At 44.3% G+C, this 17,784-nt stretch overlaps 1 protein-coding gene across 1 annotated transcript in view; it reads right to left on the reverse strand.

Moving 5' to 3' along the window:
• Nucleotides 1–17,784, reverse strand: part of LOC311380169 (uncharacterized protein) — a 56,325-nt gene that overhangs the window by 5,340 nt on the left and 33,201 nt on the right. Inside the window, exons 5-10 of the mRNA XM_084488372.1 lie at nt 7,954–8,127; nt 6,339–6,512; nt 4,740–4,913; nt 3,120–3,293; nt 1,749–1,922; nt 974–1,147 (exon numbers count right to left, since the gene is read on the reverse strand). Coding sequence (XP_084344498.1) covers nt 974–1,147; nt 1,749–1,922; nt 3,120–3,293; nt 4,740–4,913; nt 6,339–6,512; nt 7,954–8,127 — 1,044 coding nt within the window. The remainder of the gene's footprint in view (nt 1–973; nt 1,148–1,748; nt 1,923–3,119; nt 3,294–4,739; nt 4,914–6,338; nt 6,513–7,953; nt 8,128–17,784) is intronic.

Raw genomic sequence — 17,784 nt, forward strand, 5'->3', positions numbered from 1 at the left:
AGGGAAACATTATTCACATGTTAACAAAGAGAGAGCAGCATTTTGTCTTCAGACAAGGGAACATTATTCACATGTTAACAAAGAGAGCAGCATGTTGTCTTTAGACAGGGAAACATTATTCACATGTTAACAAAGAGAGAGCAGCATTTTGTCTCCAAAAACTGAAACATTAACATAACTGTTGTTTCTAAATGAGAGCACATTATCTAGTAATATAAAACGGGTGGCTTAAATCAAGCGACCTGATTGGTTCCCAACTGTTGTATATTGAGCATATACACACAGCTATGACGCCCGTTCAGTTTAAAGAGTTCAGTATCACTCCGCGCCTAACTTGAACTGTTGTTTATTTATATTTATAAAACGGGTGGCTTAAATCAAGCAATCTGATTGGTTCCCAACGGTTGTATATTGAGCGTATACACACAGCTATGACGCCCGTTCAGTTTACAGAGTCCAGTATCACTCCGCGCCTAACTTGAACTGTTGTTTATTTATATATAAAAGCAATAGCATAGTTCACTGAAGCCTAAAAATATGTTGATTGCTGGAGAGGGTGGAAATGTTGTAAAGCAATAGGCACACGGTGAGTGAACTGCTCGATAGTAGGCTAAATTGCCGGCGAACCGAGCTACCGTCTCTAGCCTTCTCTCTGAAGGATGCTACAGTGTGTTACATAGCAACCGCCGCGCACTTTGCAGGCAGCCAGGAGGGACTACTTTTTTGTATTCGTTAAAAAAAATGCTTTTCCGACTTTCTCGCTTTTTCAAAATTGAGGGTGTCTATGACTTTCATTCATTCACCGTTTTATAAAAGCAATAGATCATGACAGGCTGTGTGTTCTCATTATACCACAGTAAAGGGGCGTTGTCCCCTTTACTGTGGTATAATGAGCGATCAGTGGAACGGTAACATGTTCCACTGATCCTTGTAGGAGACATTGTCCCTGAGTGGTGAGCTGTCCTCTCCATACCTGAGAGTGTCCAGTCTCCAGCGTGGATCCTCCAGTCCAGCAGAGAGCAGCGCAGCTCCTGAGTCTCCTGGGTGATTGTAGCTCAGGTCCAGCTCTCTCAGATGGGAGGGGTTGAAGCTCACAGCTGAGGCCAGAGAAGCACAGCCTTCCTGTGTGACCAGGCAGCCAGACAACCTACACACACACACACACACACACACACACACACACACACACACACACACACACACACACACACACACACACACACACAGTCCCGCGGTCACATCCAAGCAACTCATAGGAAGGAGGTCTTAAAGAGGACTTATTATGGTGTTTTCTCAACAAGTGAACATAGCATATGAGTTCAGGAAAACATGTTTTTGAAGCTGTTTGCTGGAAATAGCTTCTGGGAAACAAAATCTCTCCTAGCGCTATTCCCCTCTGTTTCAGTCCCTTCACAATGTGCTGTTTCTGGTGTCTGTAGCCTTCATGCAAATGAGCTGCTGAACCATGAATGTTGAACCATTGTGTAAAAATGTCTTGATAACAAGGAACAGACCAGTGTAAATGTTTTGGTGAGAGTCAACAGCTATTCAGTCTATGGTCAGAACGTCCAAAGTAATTCCTCAACAATCCAAAAATATAACAAAGAACTTGAAATCGGTCAAATGTCTTCTGATATGGAACATTGTGGCGTGACTGTTTGCACATTATGTAAAACTGCCATTTTAATTATTAATACATTTCATACAACAATTAGTTTAATTGTTTTTGCACCGTGACTAAAACTGACCTTAGAGTTTCCAGTGTACAGTGTGGACTCCCCAGTCCAGCAGAGAGCAGCTTCACTCCTGAATCCTGCAGATCATTGGTACTCAGGTCCAGCTCTCTCAGACTAGAGGAGTTGGAGCTGAGAACTGAGGCCAGAGCTTTACAGCATATCTCTGACAGATGGCAGCTAGTCAGCCTTTAAACAATATGCAGTTGTTAATTAGTTGTTAATTATACATAAATGATACATCTATAATGTTTTATAAATAATGAAACAACTGGAAAACATGTCTTCAAAGAAACTTTTTAAGAAGAGTCTGTTATTCTACTTTAGGGCTCTACACTCACACAAACAGACAGGAACATGTTACTCTTCAGAACATTTTTAACAGACAGTTAACACTACTGTCTATCAAAAATATTCACACAACTGACCCTAGTTGAATATGTAATTTAAGACATTTTTAATTCATACAATCATCGCTAGATCGTTGTTTCACACTAACAGTCAGTACCTCGTCCCTGGTCCCTCCTAGTGTCTACATTGTTGAGTCCTTGGGCTCCGTCGCTCGCCCTAACAATCTCCTCCCTGTACAGTGTCACCGACCCCTCCCCTGTCTGACTACCCTCCTGTCACCGACCCCTCCCCTGTCTGACTACCCTCCTGTCACCGACCCCTCCCCTGTCTGACTACCCTCCTGTCACCGACCCCTCCCCTGTCTGACTACCCTCCTGTCACCGACCCCTCCCCTGTCTGACTACCCTCCAGCCTTCAAGCCCCAAGTCCCTCCTTTACATATTTGTGTCCCTCAGTAAAGACCCTTTGATTTACTGTCTGTCAGCCTCACTCTGTGTGAGCATTTGGGTCCACTCGCTCTACTTCCCCTTAACAGCTGCTCAGACGGAGCTTCACAGAGGAGGGGGGTGCCCCTCGGTCGTGACGTCAGACTTCCTCAGTAAAGGTCTGACGTCACGTAAAGAACGCCACCTGCGTTCAGCAGGGTGGAACGTTCACGGCGTGTTTTGGGGAGGATGGTAAAAACATACGATTTGACCCCTTTTCTCTCTAAATTGGGGACTTATTTCAGTAACAGTGATAAAATGGCATGGATTACTATATTGAAGATCATATAAAACATATTAAAACTCGTTAAATCACAAAAACAGCACATTTATTTTTGCCATGAAATCTTATCTCAGAATTCTGAGATAATTAACACAGTAATTCAGAAAAACAAGAACAGAATTCATTTTCTCAAGTGAATTTCCAAGTATTTTAGGTGGCATACATACAATGATTACATCTAGGCTTGTGACAACTACTACACTATTTAAGAATCAGCTGAATGTCTGCCGATAGTAAAATGTTATTATGCACTTAAAGTAAACTGACCTGAGAGTTTCCAGTGTACAGTGTGGACTCCCCAGTCCATAAGAGAGCAGCTTCACTCCTGAATCCTGCAGATCATTGGTACTCAGGTCCAGCTCTCTCAGACTAGAGGAGTTGGAGCTGAGAACTGAGGCCAGAGCTTCACAGCATCTCTTTGACAGATGGCAGCCAGTCAGCCTTTAAACAATATGCAGTTGTTTTAATTATACATCAATTATACATCTATAATGTTTTATGAATGATGAAACAACTGGAAAACGTGTCTTCAAAGAAACTTTTTAAGAAGAGTCTGTTATTGTACTTTAGGGCTCTACACTCACACAAACAGACAGGAACATGTTACTCTTCAGAACATTTTTAACAGACAGTTAAACTACTGTCTGTTAAAAATATTCACACAACTAACCCTAGTTGAATATGTAATTTAAGACATTTTTAATGTATACAATCATCGCTAGATCGTTGTTTCACACTAACAGTCAGTACCTCGTCCCTGGTCCCTCCTAGTGTCTACATTGTTGAGTCCTTGGGCTCCGTCGCTCGCCCTAACAATCTCCTCCCTGTACAGTGTCACCGACCCCTCCCCTGTCTGACTACCCTCCTGTCACCGACCCCTCCCCTGTCTGACTACCCTCCTGTCACCGACCCCTCCCCTGTCTGACTACCCTCCTGTCACCGACCCCTCCCCTGTCTGACTACCCTCCTGTCACCGACCCCTCCCCTGTCTGACTACCCTCCTGTCACCGACCCCTCCCCTGTCTGACTACCCTCCTGTCACCGACCCCTCCCCTGTCTGACTACCCTCCTGTCACCGACCCCTCCCCTGTCTGACTACCCTCCTGTCACCGACCCCTCCCCTGTCTGACTACCCTCCTGTCACCGACCCCTCCCCTGTCTGACTACCCTCCTGTCACCGACCCCTCCCCTGTCTGACTACCCTCCAGCCTTCAAGCCCCAAGTCCCTCCTTTACATATTTGTGTCCCTCAGTAAAGACCCTTTGATTTACTGTCTGTCAGCCTCACTCTGTGTGAGCATTTGGGTCCACTCGCTCTACTTCCTCTTAACAGCTGCTCAGACGGAGCTTCACAGAGGAGGGGGGTGCCCCTCGGTCATGACGTCAGACTTCCTCAGTAAAGGTCTGACGTCACGTAAAGAACGCCACCTGCGTTCAGCAGAGTGGAGCGTTCACGGTGTGTTTTGGGGAGAATGGCAAAAACATAGGATTTGACCCCTTTTCTCTCTAAATTGGGGACTTATTTCAGTAACAGTGATACAATGGCATGGATTACTATATTGAAGATCATATAAAACATATAAAAACTCGTTAAATCACAAAAACAGCACATTTATTTTTGCCATAAAATCTTATCTCTGAATTCTGAGATAATGAACACAGTAATTCAGAAAAAAAAAGTGGATTATTATTCCATAAAAATTAAGTCATAAGTCATTAATTCAGAAAAACAAGAACAGAATTCATTTTCTCAAGTGAATTTCCAAGTATTTTCGGTGGCATGCATACAATGATTAAGTCTAGGCTTGTGACAACTACTACACTATTTAAGAATCAGCTGGATGTCTGCTGATAGTAAAATGTTATTATGCACATTAAGTAAACTGACCTGAGAGTTTCCAGTGTACAGTGTGGACTCCCCAGTCCAGCAGAGAGCAGCTTCACTCCTGAATCCTGCAGATCATTGTTACTCAGGTCCAGCTCTCTCAGACTAGAGGAGTTGGAGCTGAGAACTGAGGCCAGAGCTTCACAGCATCTCTCTGACAGATAGCAGCCAGTCAGCCTTTAAACAATATGCAGTTGTTTTAATTATACATAAATGATACATCTATAATGTTTTATGAATGATGAAACAACTTGAAAACGTGTCTTCAAAGAAACTTTTTAAGAAGAGTCTGTTATTGTACTTTAGGGCTCTACACTCACACAAACAGGCAGGAACATGTTACTCTTCAGAACATTTTTAACAGACAGTTAAACTACTGTCTATTAAAAATATTCACACAACTAACCCTAGTTGAATATGTAATTTAAGACATTTTAAATGTATACAATCATCGCTAGATCGTTGTTTCACACTAACAGTCAGTACCTCGTCCCTGGTCCCTCCTAGTGTCTACATTGTTGAGTCCTTGGGCTCCGTCGCTCGCCCTAACAATCTCCTCCCTGTACAGTGTCACCGACCCCTCCCCTGTCTGACTACCCTCCTGTCACCGACCCCTCCCCTGTCTGACTACCCTCCTGTCACCGACCCCTCCCCTGTCTGACTACCCTCCTGTCACCGACCCCTCCCCTGTCTGACTACCCTCCTGTCACCGACCCCTCCCCTGTCTGACTACCCTCCTGTCACCGACCCCTCCCCTGTCTGACTACCCTCCTGTCACCGACCCCTCCCCTGTCTGACTACCCTCCTGTCACCGACCCCTCCCCTGTCTGACTACCCTCCTGTCACCGACCCCTCCCCTGTCTGACTACCCTCCTGTCACCGACCCCTCCCCTGTCTGACTACCCTCCTGTCACCGACCCCTCCCCTGTCTGACTACCCTCCTGTCACCGACCCCTCCCCTGTCTGACTACCCTCCAGCCTTCAAGCCCCAAGTCCCTCCTTTACATATTTGTGTCCCTCAGTAAAGACCCTTTGATTTACTGTCTGTCAGCCTCACTCTGTGTGAGCATTTGGGTCCACTCGCTCTACTTCCTCTTAACAGCTGCTCAGACGGAGCTTCACAGAGGAGGGGGGTGCCCCTCGGTCGTGACGTCAGACTTCCTCAGTAAAGGTCTGACGTCACGTAAAGAACGCCACCTGCGTTCAGCAGGGTGGAACGTTCACGGCGTGTTTTGGGGAGGATGGTAAAAACATACGATTTGACCCCTTTTCTCTCTAAATTGGGGACTTATTTCAGTAACAGTGATAAAATGGCATGGATTACTATATTGAAGATCATATAAAACATATTAAAACTCGTTAAATCACAAAAACAGCACATTTATTTTTGCCATGAAATCTTATCTCAGAATTCTGAGATAATTAACACAGTAATTCAGAAAAACAAGAACAGAATTCATTTTCTCAAGTGAATTTCCAAGTATTTTAGGTGGCATACATACAATGATTACGTCTAGGCTTGTGACAACTACTACACTATTTAAGAATCAGCTGAATGTCTGCCGATAGTAAAATGTTATTATGCACTTAAAGTAAACTGACCTGAGAGTTTCCAGTGTACAGTGTGGACTCCCCAGTCCAGAAGAGAGCAGCTTCACTCCTGAATCCTGCAGATCATTGGTACTCAGGTCCAGCTCTCTCAGACTAGAGGAGTTGGAGCTGAGAACTGAGGCCAGAGCTTCACAGCATCTCTTTGACAGATGGCAGCCAGTCAGCCTTTAAACAATATGCAGTTGTTTTAATTATACATCAATTATACATCTATAATGTTTTATGAATGATGAAACAACTGGAAAACATGTCTTCAAAGAAACTTTTTAAGAAGAGTCTGTTATTCTACTTTAGGGCTCTACACTCACACAAACAGACAGGAACATGTTACTCTTCAGAACATTTTTAACAGACAGTTAAACTACTGTCTGTTAAAAATATTCACACAACTAACCCTAGTTGAATATGTAATTTAAGACATTTTTAATGTATACAATCATCGCTAGATCGTTGTTTCACACTAACAGTCAGTACCTCGTCCCTGGTCCCTCCTAGTGTCTACATTGTTGAGTCCTTGGGCTCCGTCGCTCGCCCTAACAATCTCCTCCCTGTACAGTGTCACCGACCCCTCCCCTGTCTGACTACCCTCCTGTCACCGACCCCTCCCCTGTCTGACTACCCTCCTGTCACCGACCCCTCCCCTGTCTGACTACCCTCCTGTCACCGACCCCTCCCCTGTCTGACTACCCTCCTGTCACCGACCCCTCCCCTGTCTGACTACCCTCCTGTCACCGACCCCTCCCCTGTCTGACTACCCTCCTGTCACCGACCCCTCCCCTGTCTGACTACCCTCCAGCCTTCAAGCCCCAAGTCCCTCCTTTACATATTTGTGTCCCTCAGTAAAGACCCTTTGATTTACTGTCTGTCAGCCTCACTCTGTGTGAGCATTTGGGTCCACTCGCTCTACTTCCCCTTAACAGCTGCTCAGACGGAGCTTCACAGAGGAGGGGGTGTCCCTCGGTCATGACGTCAGACTTCCTCAGTAAAGGTCTGACGTCACGTAAAGAACGCCACCTGCGTTCAGCAGGGTGGAACGTTCACGGTGTGTTTTGGGGAGAATGGCAAAAACATAGGATTTTACCCCTTTTCTCTCTAAATTGGGACTCATTTCAGTAACAGTGATAAAATTATCATATTATATATATTATTAATACATTACTATATTGATGATCAAATAAAACAAATGACGTTTAAAACCAAAAAATGTAGTTTTGGGTTCACTGGTTCTTTAAGGCTGATGAGCAGCAGCTACCGTACTCCATAGAGGGGAGAGCTTCTCTTGGGATTTGGAGGCATCTCGTTAAATCACAAAAACAGCACATTTATTTTTGCCATGAAATCTTATCTCAGAATAATGCGATAATTAACACTAATTCAGAAAAAAAGAGCATCTTATTATTCCATAAAAACTCAGAATTCAACATAATTATGTTGTTAATTCAGAAAAACAAGAGCAGAATTTATTTTCTCAAGTTTATTTCCAAGTATTTTAGTTGGCATGCATACAATGATAATGTCTAGACTTGTGACAACTACTTCACTATCTAAGAATCAGCTGAATGTCTGCTGATAGTAAAACTTCATTATGCACATTAAGTAAACTGACCTGAGAGTTTCCAGTGTACAGTGTGGACTCCCCAGTCCAGAAGAGAGCAGCTTCACTCCTGAATCCTGCAGATCATTGTTACTCAGGTCCAGCTCTCTCAGACTAGAGGAGTTGGAGCTGAGAACTGAGGCCAGAGCTTCACAGCATCTCTCTGACAGATGGCAGCCAGTCAGCCTTTAAACAAAACAAAAACAGACAGGAACATGTAACTCTTCAGAAAGTATATCACTATTAACACGAAGTTGGTTGAATATATGTCAGTTCAGCTTTTATTTAAAGGTTATACCACCAGGTGTGAGTGTGCCTCCTGGTGGTATAATATGTCACCTTTAAACAAAGTAAATATCTTTGTATCATATAACTATTTCTCTGTATACTTATATTTGTTATAAGTGAGTATATTTGTTATGCCTGGACAACAGACATGTATTGTAGATGTTTATATTATTCTAGTATTATTGTGTTGCATATGTTGTAATACAAGGTCTTAGAACACATACAGAGATGTTTTGTATATTATTGTAACCTTTAACTTGTGTTGTGTATTGTAGTACATGTTATTAATGAACCTACAGAGATGGTTTGTATATTATTACAACTTATATTCTACTGTTATATATTTTGTAAAACATGTTATAAGTTAAACTACAGAGATGTTTTGTATGTTGATATAACTTTTAATTTGTAGTATTATGTGTATTGTAATACATGTTATTAGTGAACCTACAGAGATGTTTTGGAGGCTTTGACCACTGGCAGCAGCCTCAGAAGACCCTCCTCTGAAGCAGAGTATTTCTTCAGGTCAAACACGTCCAGCTTCTCTTCTGATGACAGTAAGATGAAGACCAGAGCTGACCACTGAGCAGGGGAGAGAGATTCTGTGGAGAGACTTCCTGATGTCAGGTACTGTTGGATCTCCTCCACTAGAGAACGGTCGTTCAGCTCATTCAGACAGTGGAACAGATTGATGCTTCTCTCTGGAGAGAGATCTCCACTTATCTTCTTCTTGATGTAAGACACTGTATTCTGATTGGTCTGTGAACTTCTTATTGTCTGTCCCAGCAGGCCTCGTAGGAGATTCTGATTTGTATCCAGAGAGAGGCCCAGGAGGAAGCGGAGGAACAAGTCCAGGTGTCCGTTCTCACTCTGTATGGCCTTGTCCGCAGCACTCTGGTAGAAGAGATCAGATCGTTTTTCAAAAACAATAGACCACCAGGTTGGTTGTTGTTCTGAGAGCAGATTGACACCAGTGTCGATGAAGGACAGGAAGACATAAAGGGCAGCCAGAAACTCCTGGATGCTCAGATGGACAAAGCAGAACACCTTGTCCTGGTACAGCCCACATTCCTCTTTAAAGATCTGGGTGAACACTCCAGAGTACACTGAAGCTGCTGTGATACCGATGTCACACTCTGCCAGGTCTGCCTCGTAGAAGATCAGGTTGCCTTTCTCCAGCTGGTTAAAGGCCAGTTTTCCCAGAGAAACAATGATCTCCTTGCTAAATGAACTCCACTGTGGATCTGTTTCAGCTCTCCCATGATACTTCCTGTCCCCCTGTATGGACTGAACCCTCAGGAAGTGGCTGTACATCTGAGTCATGGTCTTGGGCATCTCTTCTTCTCCCTGGGATGTTTTGAAGAAGTCCTCCAGAACTGTAGCAGTGATCCAACAGAAGACTGGGATGTGACACATGATGTAGAGGCTTCGTGATGTCTTGATGTGGAAGATGATTTTTCTGGCTATCTTCTCGTCTCTGAATCTCTTCTTGAAGTACTCCTCCTTCTGTGGGTCAGTGAACCCTCTCACCTCTGTCACCATGCCAACACACTCAGCAGGGATCTGATTGGCTGCTGCAGGGCGTGTGGTTATCCAGATGCAAGCGGAGGGAAGCAGGTTGCCCCTGATGAGGTTTGTCAGCAGCACGTCCACCGAGGTGGACTCTGTGACATCAGTACAGATCGGGTTGTTCTGGAAGTCCAGAGGAAGTCGACACTCATCCAGACCATCCAAGATGAAGACAACTTGGAACCGGTCGTATCTGCAGATTCCTGCTTCTTTGGTTTCAATAAAGAAGTGATGAAGAAGTTCCACCAAGCTAAACTTTTTATCTTTCAGTAAATTCAGCTCTCTGAAAGTGATGGGAAATGTGAAGTGTATGTCGTGGTTGGTTTTGCCTTCAGCCTAGTCCAGAGTGAACTTTTGTGTTAAGATGGTTTTACCAATGCCGGCCACTCCAGTTGTCATTATTGTCCTGATTGGTTGATATTTTCCAGGTAAGGGTTTAAAGATGTCTTCACATCTGATTGGTGTTTCCTCCCTGGCTGGTTTCCTGGAAGCTGTTTCAATCAGTCTGACCTCATGTTCCTTGTTGACCTCTCCACTGCCTCCCTCTGTGATGTAGAGCTCTGTGTAGATGTCATTCAGAGGTCTTGACTCTCCTGCTTTAGCGATTCCCTCAAACACACACTGGGTCTTCTCCTTCAGATAAGCCTTGATCTTATGTTGGCACTCAGCAGCAACTTTTTCTAAATTACATGACAAAAGAAGAAAGTATACAAACTATCAAAAATTGTTGACTTCAAATTATCAAAATATGACTGCCCTTATTTTAACCAACAGTCATTTACTGCTGTTTAAAAAAAGAGCATATTCAAAATAAGTTTTCAAAATAAGGATATCTCCCTAATCAGTTTTCAAAATGAGAGTATATTCCTGATCTGTTTTCAAAGTAAGAGTATCTTACTGTATCTTACTGATCCAAAAAAGTATCTTCGTAATCTCTTCTAAAAATAAGAGTATCTTACTGCTCCTCAGTAAGTCTGCCATCTCCTCCAGCTTCAACTGCTTCATGCAGAGCAGTGTGATGTCTTCCACTCCCTCTATGGCGCGCCTCCTCTGCTCCTCTTCCTCACCATCCACCTCCTCCTCCTCCTCCCTCTGGCTCTCTGAGCATTGTGGGTAATCTGGGAAGAGAACCCTCCAGAGCTTCTCCACCTCCTTGTCTAGAAAAGCGTGTGCGTTCTCCTTGATCCGCTGGAACAGAACAAACATCAATGAGAACTTTACTGTGAACTAACTGAGGACATCAGAAGCGTCTGTCCTGGATTCACGTCCTGCTGGTCTGAAGAGGGAAGCCTGGAGACTGTTAGCTCCAGACTGTTAGCTCCAGACTGTTAGCTCCAGGAGAGATGTTGGTCACATGTCATTCATGACTGAACTCAGTGTTGTACATTTACACACCTTCAACTCTGTGTGCTGCTGTACAGACGGTCCACTGGGAACCTTCGACCTCCCCTGGTGTCTGTGGAGAGAACACACATGGAATTTCATTCAAAATAAACGTAGGAATGTTAATTTAGAACTACCGTATTGACCTGAATATGAGACAAGTTTTCTTTCCTGGAAATGTGTCTAAAATAGTAAAACAATTTTAGATTTTAATAATTTTATAGTAAAATAGTTTTGTATTCAGGGTCTAGACGACATTTCCGTCTTCCTGGTGATGAATGCCTTTCATTTGACCGACTCCTTGTGGTTCCATGCTGCTTCCCTTTCCCCGTAGGAGCTGGGCCCTAACAGTTACCGTACTTTTTGTTTGCTCTTTTCTTTGTTGTGGTGCGCAAGCAAGGTTTGGGGAAAACAAACGGTTTTAATTATTATGATTTTCAAATGAAATGATTTTCTTTATAAAAACTGATTTGATTATTATTATTTGATTTGATTTTGATTATATTATTATTATTTTTCCAGAAACTACCCTTTAAAAAGTGGGGGTCGTATTTTGTCTTTTATCCAAAGAGACTTGTGACAGAAAGTGAGGCCCCTGGAGGTACGAGGAGCAGGGTCCTCTTGCTGAAAGACGTCAACTCCAGTAGTGCTCAGGCTGAAGAACAACTGATCCATATTCTGATGACAAGCCGGGGGAGAAACAGTTCTGATGAACTCAGATATGGGTCAGATATCAAGTGCAGGCATGCAAACTGGCTTGGGGTGAAAAGGTGAGAATGATGCGTGAGCCGAGAAAAACACAGACCCACTGGGGGTTCCAGGGTTGTACTCCGGGGAGTTTTCTTTTAAAAAATAAACTACTAAATGCTCATTTTTTATTACTTTTTTAATGTCTTACAAAGGGCAGCCCCAATAGGTACATAACTTATTACAAACTTGATACTCTCCAAGACGAATACTGCTCGAGAAGAATAAAAAGGTGGGAAGAATAAAGAAGAATAAAGAGGTGGGAGGACAGGGCAATAGGAGTCTTCCATTATTTATGTTTCTTCTTGGCCTGGACCAGTGTCTCCAGGGCCCGCTTTTGCTGTTTGGCAGCATGCCTCAGCCTTGCACTTTTGTTATTTCATTGTGTCCATTTTATTTTGAACTCAACTGAAGGGCCAAAACATAAAATGTCTCCTGTGCCATAAACAATACAAATAACTTAAATGTTACCAAATCAAAAACAAATGTAAACAATATAAATAACTTAAATATAACCAAATAAATAATTATGCACTGAAAGCAGGCAGGCACGCAGCTATGCTGCTTGCGTTTACACTTGCGTGCATGGCGGGGTTTAAAACATTACTGCCAAAGTCATATTAAGTGATATAACGCAGGTGCACAAGGCACACACAGGAGCCAACATTGTTTTCACCGCTCGGTACCGCGCCGTATTCAATCCAAAGTTTTGAAAAGAAAAGAAAGAATTTGAAGCGAATAAGCAACACCGTTTTTGATTTGTTTATTTGGTTTTGAACGAATAGTTTTGGGTGCATGCATCGGCTTTGAGTTTGTTTGTTTGTTACTTTGAAATCGCATAAACACACACGTTCTCACAAACTCACGTTCATTCATTCACACATGCACCCTCTACAACCTGCCTATCTTCAATATAAACAACATCAAGTAAGTGATGCCGCAGCGCGTTGACAAGTCCGTCCTGAGGCATCCACAGGCTTCATCAGTTGGCCTGAAATACTCTCATACTTTGGACGCTTTTGGTCTAATTCTTGATTCGGAGGACTCACCTGCCTCGGCCATTTCTCATATCAAAGCAGTGAAGGCGGGGGGAGGGGGAAGAAAGAGGATAGCAGATTAACCAGCGGGGCGCGCACAGCGCAAAGATTTGTGGTGTGGAGGTGAATTACAGTGAGCCGTTTGAGACGGGAGAACAAATAAATGGCGGTCAATAGTAAAATGACTCATCGGCTAAAAAAATTGCAGTCGACTAATCTTCATGGTCGACTAATCGCGGCAGCACTACGCCCCCCCCCCCCCCCCAAATGTTTTCTCAACAGATCTCCACAAATCACACAAGTGGCCGATTTTGTTTACAAAACGGCGAATTTCACCAAAAGGTGACTAGTTTGCATGCCTCCAAGTGGTCTGTTTCATTGTCTATTTTGTGACATTTTTTAATTGTAATATTCCCTAGTGATACATTTTTACTGTAATACTCTCACATAGCCATATCCAGTAGCACCAAGCATAGTTTAGAGTTAATTTCCCCTCACAATCGCCAGAGGGCAGAACTGAACACATTTGACAAAGTTCCGAAACATTTACACTAGGGGCAGCAACGGACACACAGAGGAAGTGGGAAAACCATAGATGAAAGGGGGCGGGCTTTTAAAGCCACAGAGCACGCCCACCTTTTACCTTCTTATTTAACTCGGACTCCGCCATCTGGAGACAGAATCTCTCAGCAGCGTATCCTGGATGCTAAGCTCTGAGACGCTCCGCGCGTGTTATTTACCATTCCTCTCCTTTTGTTTCATAGACGATAGACAATAGACCAATAACCTTAACCAAATAAAGTGAGTTAAAAGCGATCCTGTCTCGGCGGCCTTCCCTGGACCAAAATCCACAACAATTTGGTGACCCTGACGTGATTTATCCAAGGAAAGGCGGACCTGGGCTGACCGAGCCGATCGAACACGAGGATCTGATCACCCCTGCCACGGGCCCACTAAATCAGGTAAGCAGAACCTATTGTCGCAAAGACTAAATCTGCATAGGAATTAGTTATAGGAACTTTAGGTGGCAGAGGTAATCAGTATTCGTTTTCGTGAAAGCTCCGTTATTCCGGTCCATAGTCATTACAGTTAAGCCGAAGTAAAGATGAACGATCGCTGATAACTCCGATTGGGAATTAATTATAAACAATGATTTAGTCGCCATTATAAGACTAAACCGAGGAAACAAAGGGCCAGAATTGTATATATGTTTGTCTAAATGTGATACCCGACGGGGTTTTAGAGGTGATCTGTATAAAGGATTTGTTAAGTTTTCGACGTGTCCGCGTTTTGACCGGGACACAGTAGCCTACTGATGAGCTAAATTGTTATCCAAGTTGTATTAAACAGTTCGTTGAGACCTCGAAGCTGGAAAGAGTGTTCAGAGCATTGTCGAGTCGGCAATACCGTGGTGTTATTAGGCCCAGAAGACTAGAATGGGAGTCCACACGTGGTGGTGTCTCTAGGTCCCATGAAACAAAGACAATCTGTATGGAATACAGTTCTCGTCGTGTCGGTGGCCATGTTAACGCATTTTTTAATGGCGATTATGGTCGACCACATGGTGGAAGCATTGTTTCCACCCTCCCTCCCCCTACGACCCCCCCCTCTCTCCCTCTCGACCCCTCCCTCCCCCTACGACCCCCCCCTCTCTCTCCAGTTCGACCCCTCCCTCCCCATACGACCCCCCCCCCCCCCCCCAGTTCGACCCCTCCCTCCCCATACGACCCCCCCTCTCTCCAGTTCGACCCCTCCCTCCCCATACGACCCCCCCCCCTCTCTCTAGTTCGACCACTCCCTCCCCCTACGACCCCCCCTCTCTCCAGCTCGACCCCTCCCTCCCCATACGACCCCCCCCTCTCTCCAGTTCGACCACTCCCTCCCCCTACGACCCCCCCTCTATCCAGCTCGACCACTCCCTCCCCCTACGACCCCCCCCTCTCTCCAGCTCGACCACTCCCTCCCCCTACGACCCCCCCTCCTCTCTCCAGCTCGACACCTCCCTACCCCTACAATCACCCCCAGTCTCTCTCTCTCTCTAACTCTAACTCTAACTCTAACACTCTCACCCTCACTCTCTCTCTGTCTCTCGTATTTTGAGCATGGCAGATGCTCATGGCTCAATCAGTGAATGTTCCCTTCATTATTGTGTTCTTGCTTGAGAACCCTTGGCTGGGCCTTCAGCTGGCTGGATGTTTTAACGGGCTGACAGGGCTTCATGCAGGGTGTCTCAGAAGGGCAAACTCGGGGAACGATCTACCTATCCCCCCAACTCTCTCTCTCTCTCCCTCTCTTCCCCCCCCTCTCCCTCTCTCTCCCCCCCTCTCCCTCTCTCCCCCCCCCCTCTCTCCCTCTCTCCCCCCCTCTCTGTCTGTCTGTCTGTCTGTCTGTCTGTCTCACTGTCTCTCTCACTGTCTCTTTCACTGTCTGTCTGTCTGTCTCTCTCACTCTGTCTCTCGCATTTTGAGCATGGCAAATGCACATGGCTCAATCAGTGAATGTTCCCTTCATTATTGTGTTCTTGCTTGAGAACCCTTGGCTGGGCCTTCAGCTGGCTGGATGTTGTACCAGGGCTGACAGGGCTTCATGCAGGGTGTCTCAGGAGGGCCAACTCGGGGAACCATCTACCTATCCCCCCAACTCTCTCTCCCTCTCTCCCCCCCCTCTCTCTCTCCCTCTCTCTCCCCCCCCCTCTCCCTCTCCCCCCCCCCTTCTCTCCCTCTCTCCCCCCCCCTCTCTCTCTCCCTCTCCCCCCCTCTCTCTCTCCCTCTCCCCCCCCTCTGTCTCTCTGTCTGTCTATCTCTCACTGTCTCTCTGTCTGTCTGTCTGTCTCTCTCACTCTGACTCTCGCATTTTGAGCATGGCAAATGCGCATGGCTCAATCAGTGAATGTTCCCTTCATTATTGTGTTCTTGCTTGAGAACCCTTGGCTGGGCCTTCAGCTGGCTGGATGTTGTACCAGGGCTGACAGGGCTTCATGCAGGGTGTCTCAGGAGGGCCAACTCGGGGAACCATCTACCTATCCCCCCAACTCTCTCTCTCTCTCCCTCTCTCCCCCCCCCTCTCTCTCTCTCTCTCTCTCTCTCTCTCTCTCTCTCTCTCTCTCTCTCTCTCTCTCTCTCTCTCTCTCTCTCTCTCTCTCTCTCTCTCTCTCTCTCTCTCTCTCTCCCCCAACACCCTCACCCTCTCAGTAACTGTATCACATACTATCTCTCACACACACAGACTATCTCACACATATACGTACAGGCTTAAACACACTAACAGAAACACTCTGTCTCACACACACACCCACACAAACTGTCACACACACTCAGTGTGTTTTTACTACTAAATAATTATATTTCTTTTTACCACATTATGTACATAGGATGTAAGAGGTATTCATGCATTGGAGACCTTCGTTATATGTGAAGCCGTAGAATTGATTTACGATAGATTGATTGATTTGTGTTTTTTGTGGATTTACCCCATTATGTACATACGACAGAGTAGGTCTACTTGCATTTATCCACATGTAGTGGAGACCTCCGTTATTATTGAACCATGAAGAAATTTATGGAGGATGAAACTGTATGAAACTGGATCCCTACTGTCAAAGATACCTTCATTATATGTGGAAGCCGTAGAATTGATTTATGGTGGATTTATTAATGTTCGATGTATTTGTTTTTGAACTGGACATTTTTTAAATGATCTATGTTATTAAAGTTGTGATAAGAAGTTGGCTGGAACCCAGAGGGCCTGAGAGGATTGCTCGGGGGTTGTTCAGTAAGATGATGTGATCAGTGTGATGTTTGTTCACAGATAGACAAACAGACAAACCGACCAGAGGTTGAGAATATTGTATCGATTAGATGTTGACCAACGGAAAACTAGATAAATATAATAATAATATTTTTGGAATGGTATAGATAGATAAGGGACTTGAATAACTAGGAAACTGTTTTGGAAATAATAATGAACAGGTTTGATACTCACGTAACTATAAGAACGTAAAGATGAAACCAGGTTTTACTTTATTAGAATAAGTCATATGCACGTTTGATGTGGTATGCAGAAGGTAGAAGTGTGGCAAAGGATAGACAATATTAAATACAAACAATATGTAGCATAAATAAAGATCAGGTCATCCGATTTAGATAGTTGGGTTAAAAAAGAGACAATTGAATAGAATGATAGAGCATTAATTGTGATTATGAATAACTGTCAAAGCAAAATATTCGTCTACTATTGAAGATGCAAATCTTAATATTGTAATTTTTTTTCATGGGCAAACAATAAGGTGAAATAAAGCTGCAAACAGCATTTTACGGTGCCAAGCCTGAGCCGACAAAAACGATCAAACCATTTTTTGCATTTTTGGACTGTTGCAATAGCGCCAACTTTAGACTGATTTAGATACAATTTGGACAGTTTCATCTTGACCCATGTACCTTTGACTATCCCAGGTTTGATGGTGATTGGGTTAAGTTAACCCTGACTTTTGACGTTAAATTTTGACAATTTTTGAGGATTTTGAGCCTCTAGCAGCCATGTTGTTTTGCCAATCACTTTCATTTCACTTAGCTGGAACTTTGGGCCCAACAGCCACGAAGTTGGTCCCGCTCAAAGCAAACATTGTGTCTATGAGCTGTGGTGTTTTTTGTGACAGGCCACACCCATTTCGATGCCACGCCGTATTTGTAAATATGTTGACTTTATCTTGTTCAGAATTTGACTTTTGCATTGGAGTCAAGATCATAGGAGTCCAACTTGATGTTGATATGAGCATTTAACTATTTTTGTGTTTTAAACCACGCCTCTTTTAGAAGTCAAT

The sequence above is a fragment of the Micromesistius poutassou genome (assembly GCF_964030765.1).
Source record: "Micromesistius poutassou genome assembly, chromosome: 1".
NCBI classification, from domain to species: Eukaryota; Metazoa; Chordata; class Actinopteri; order Gadiformes; family Gadidae; genus Micromesistius; species Micromesistius poutassou.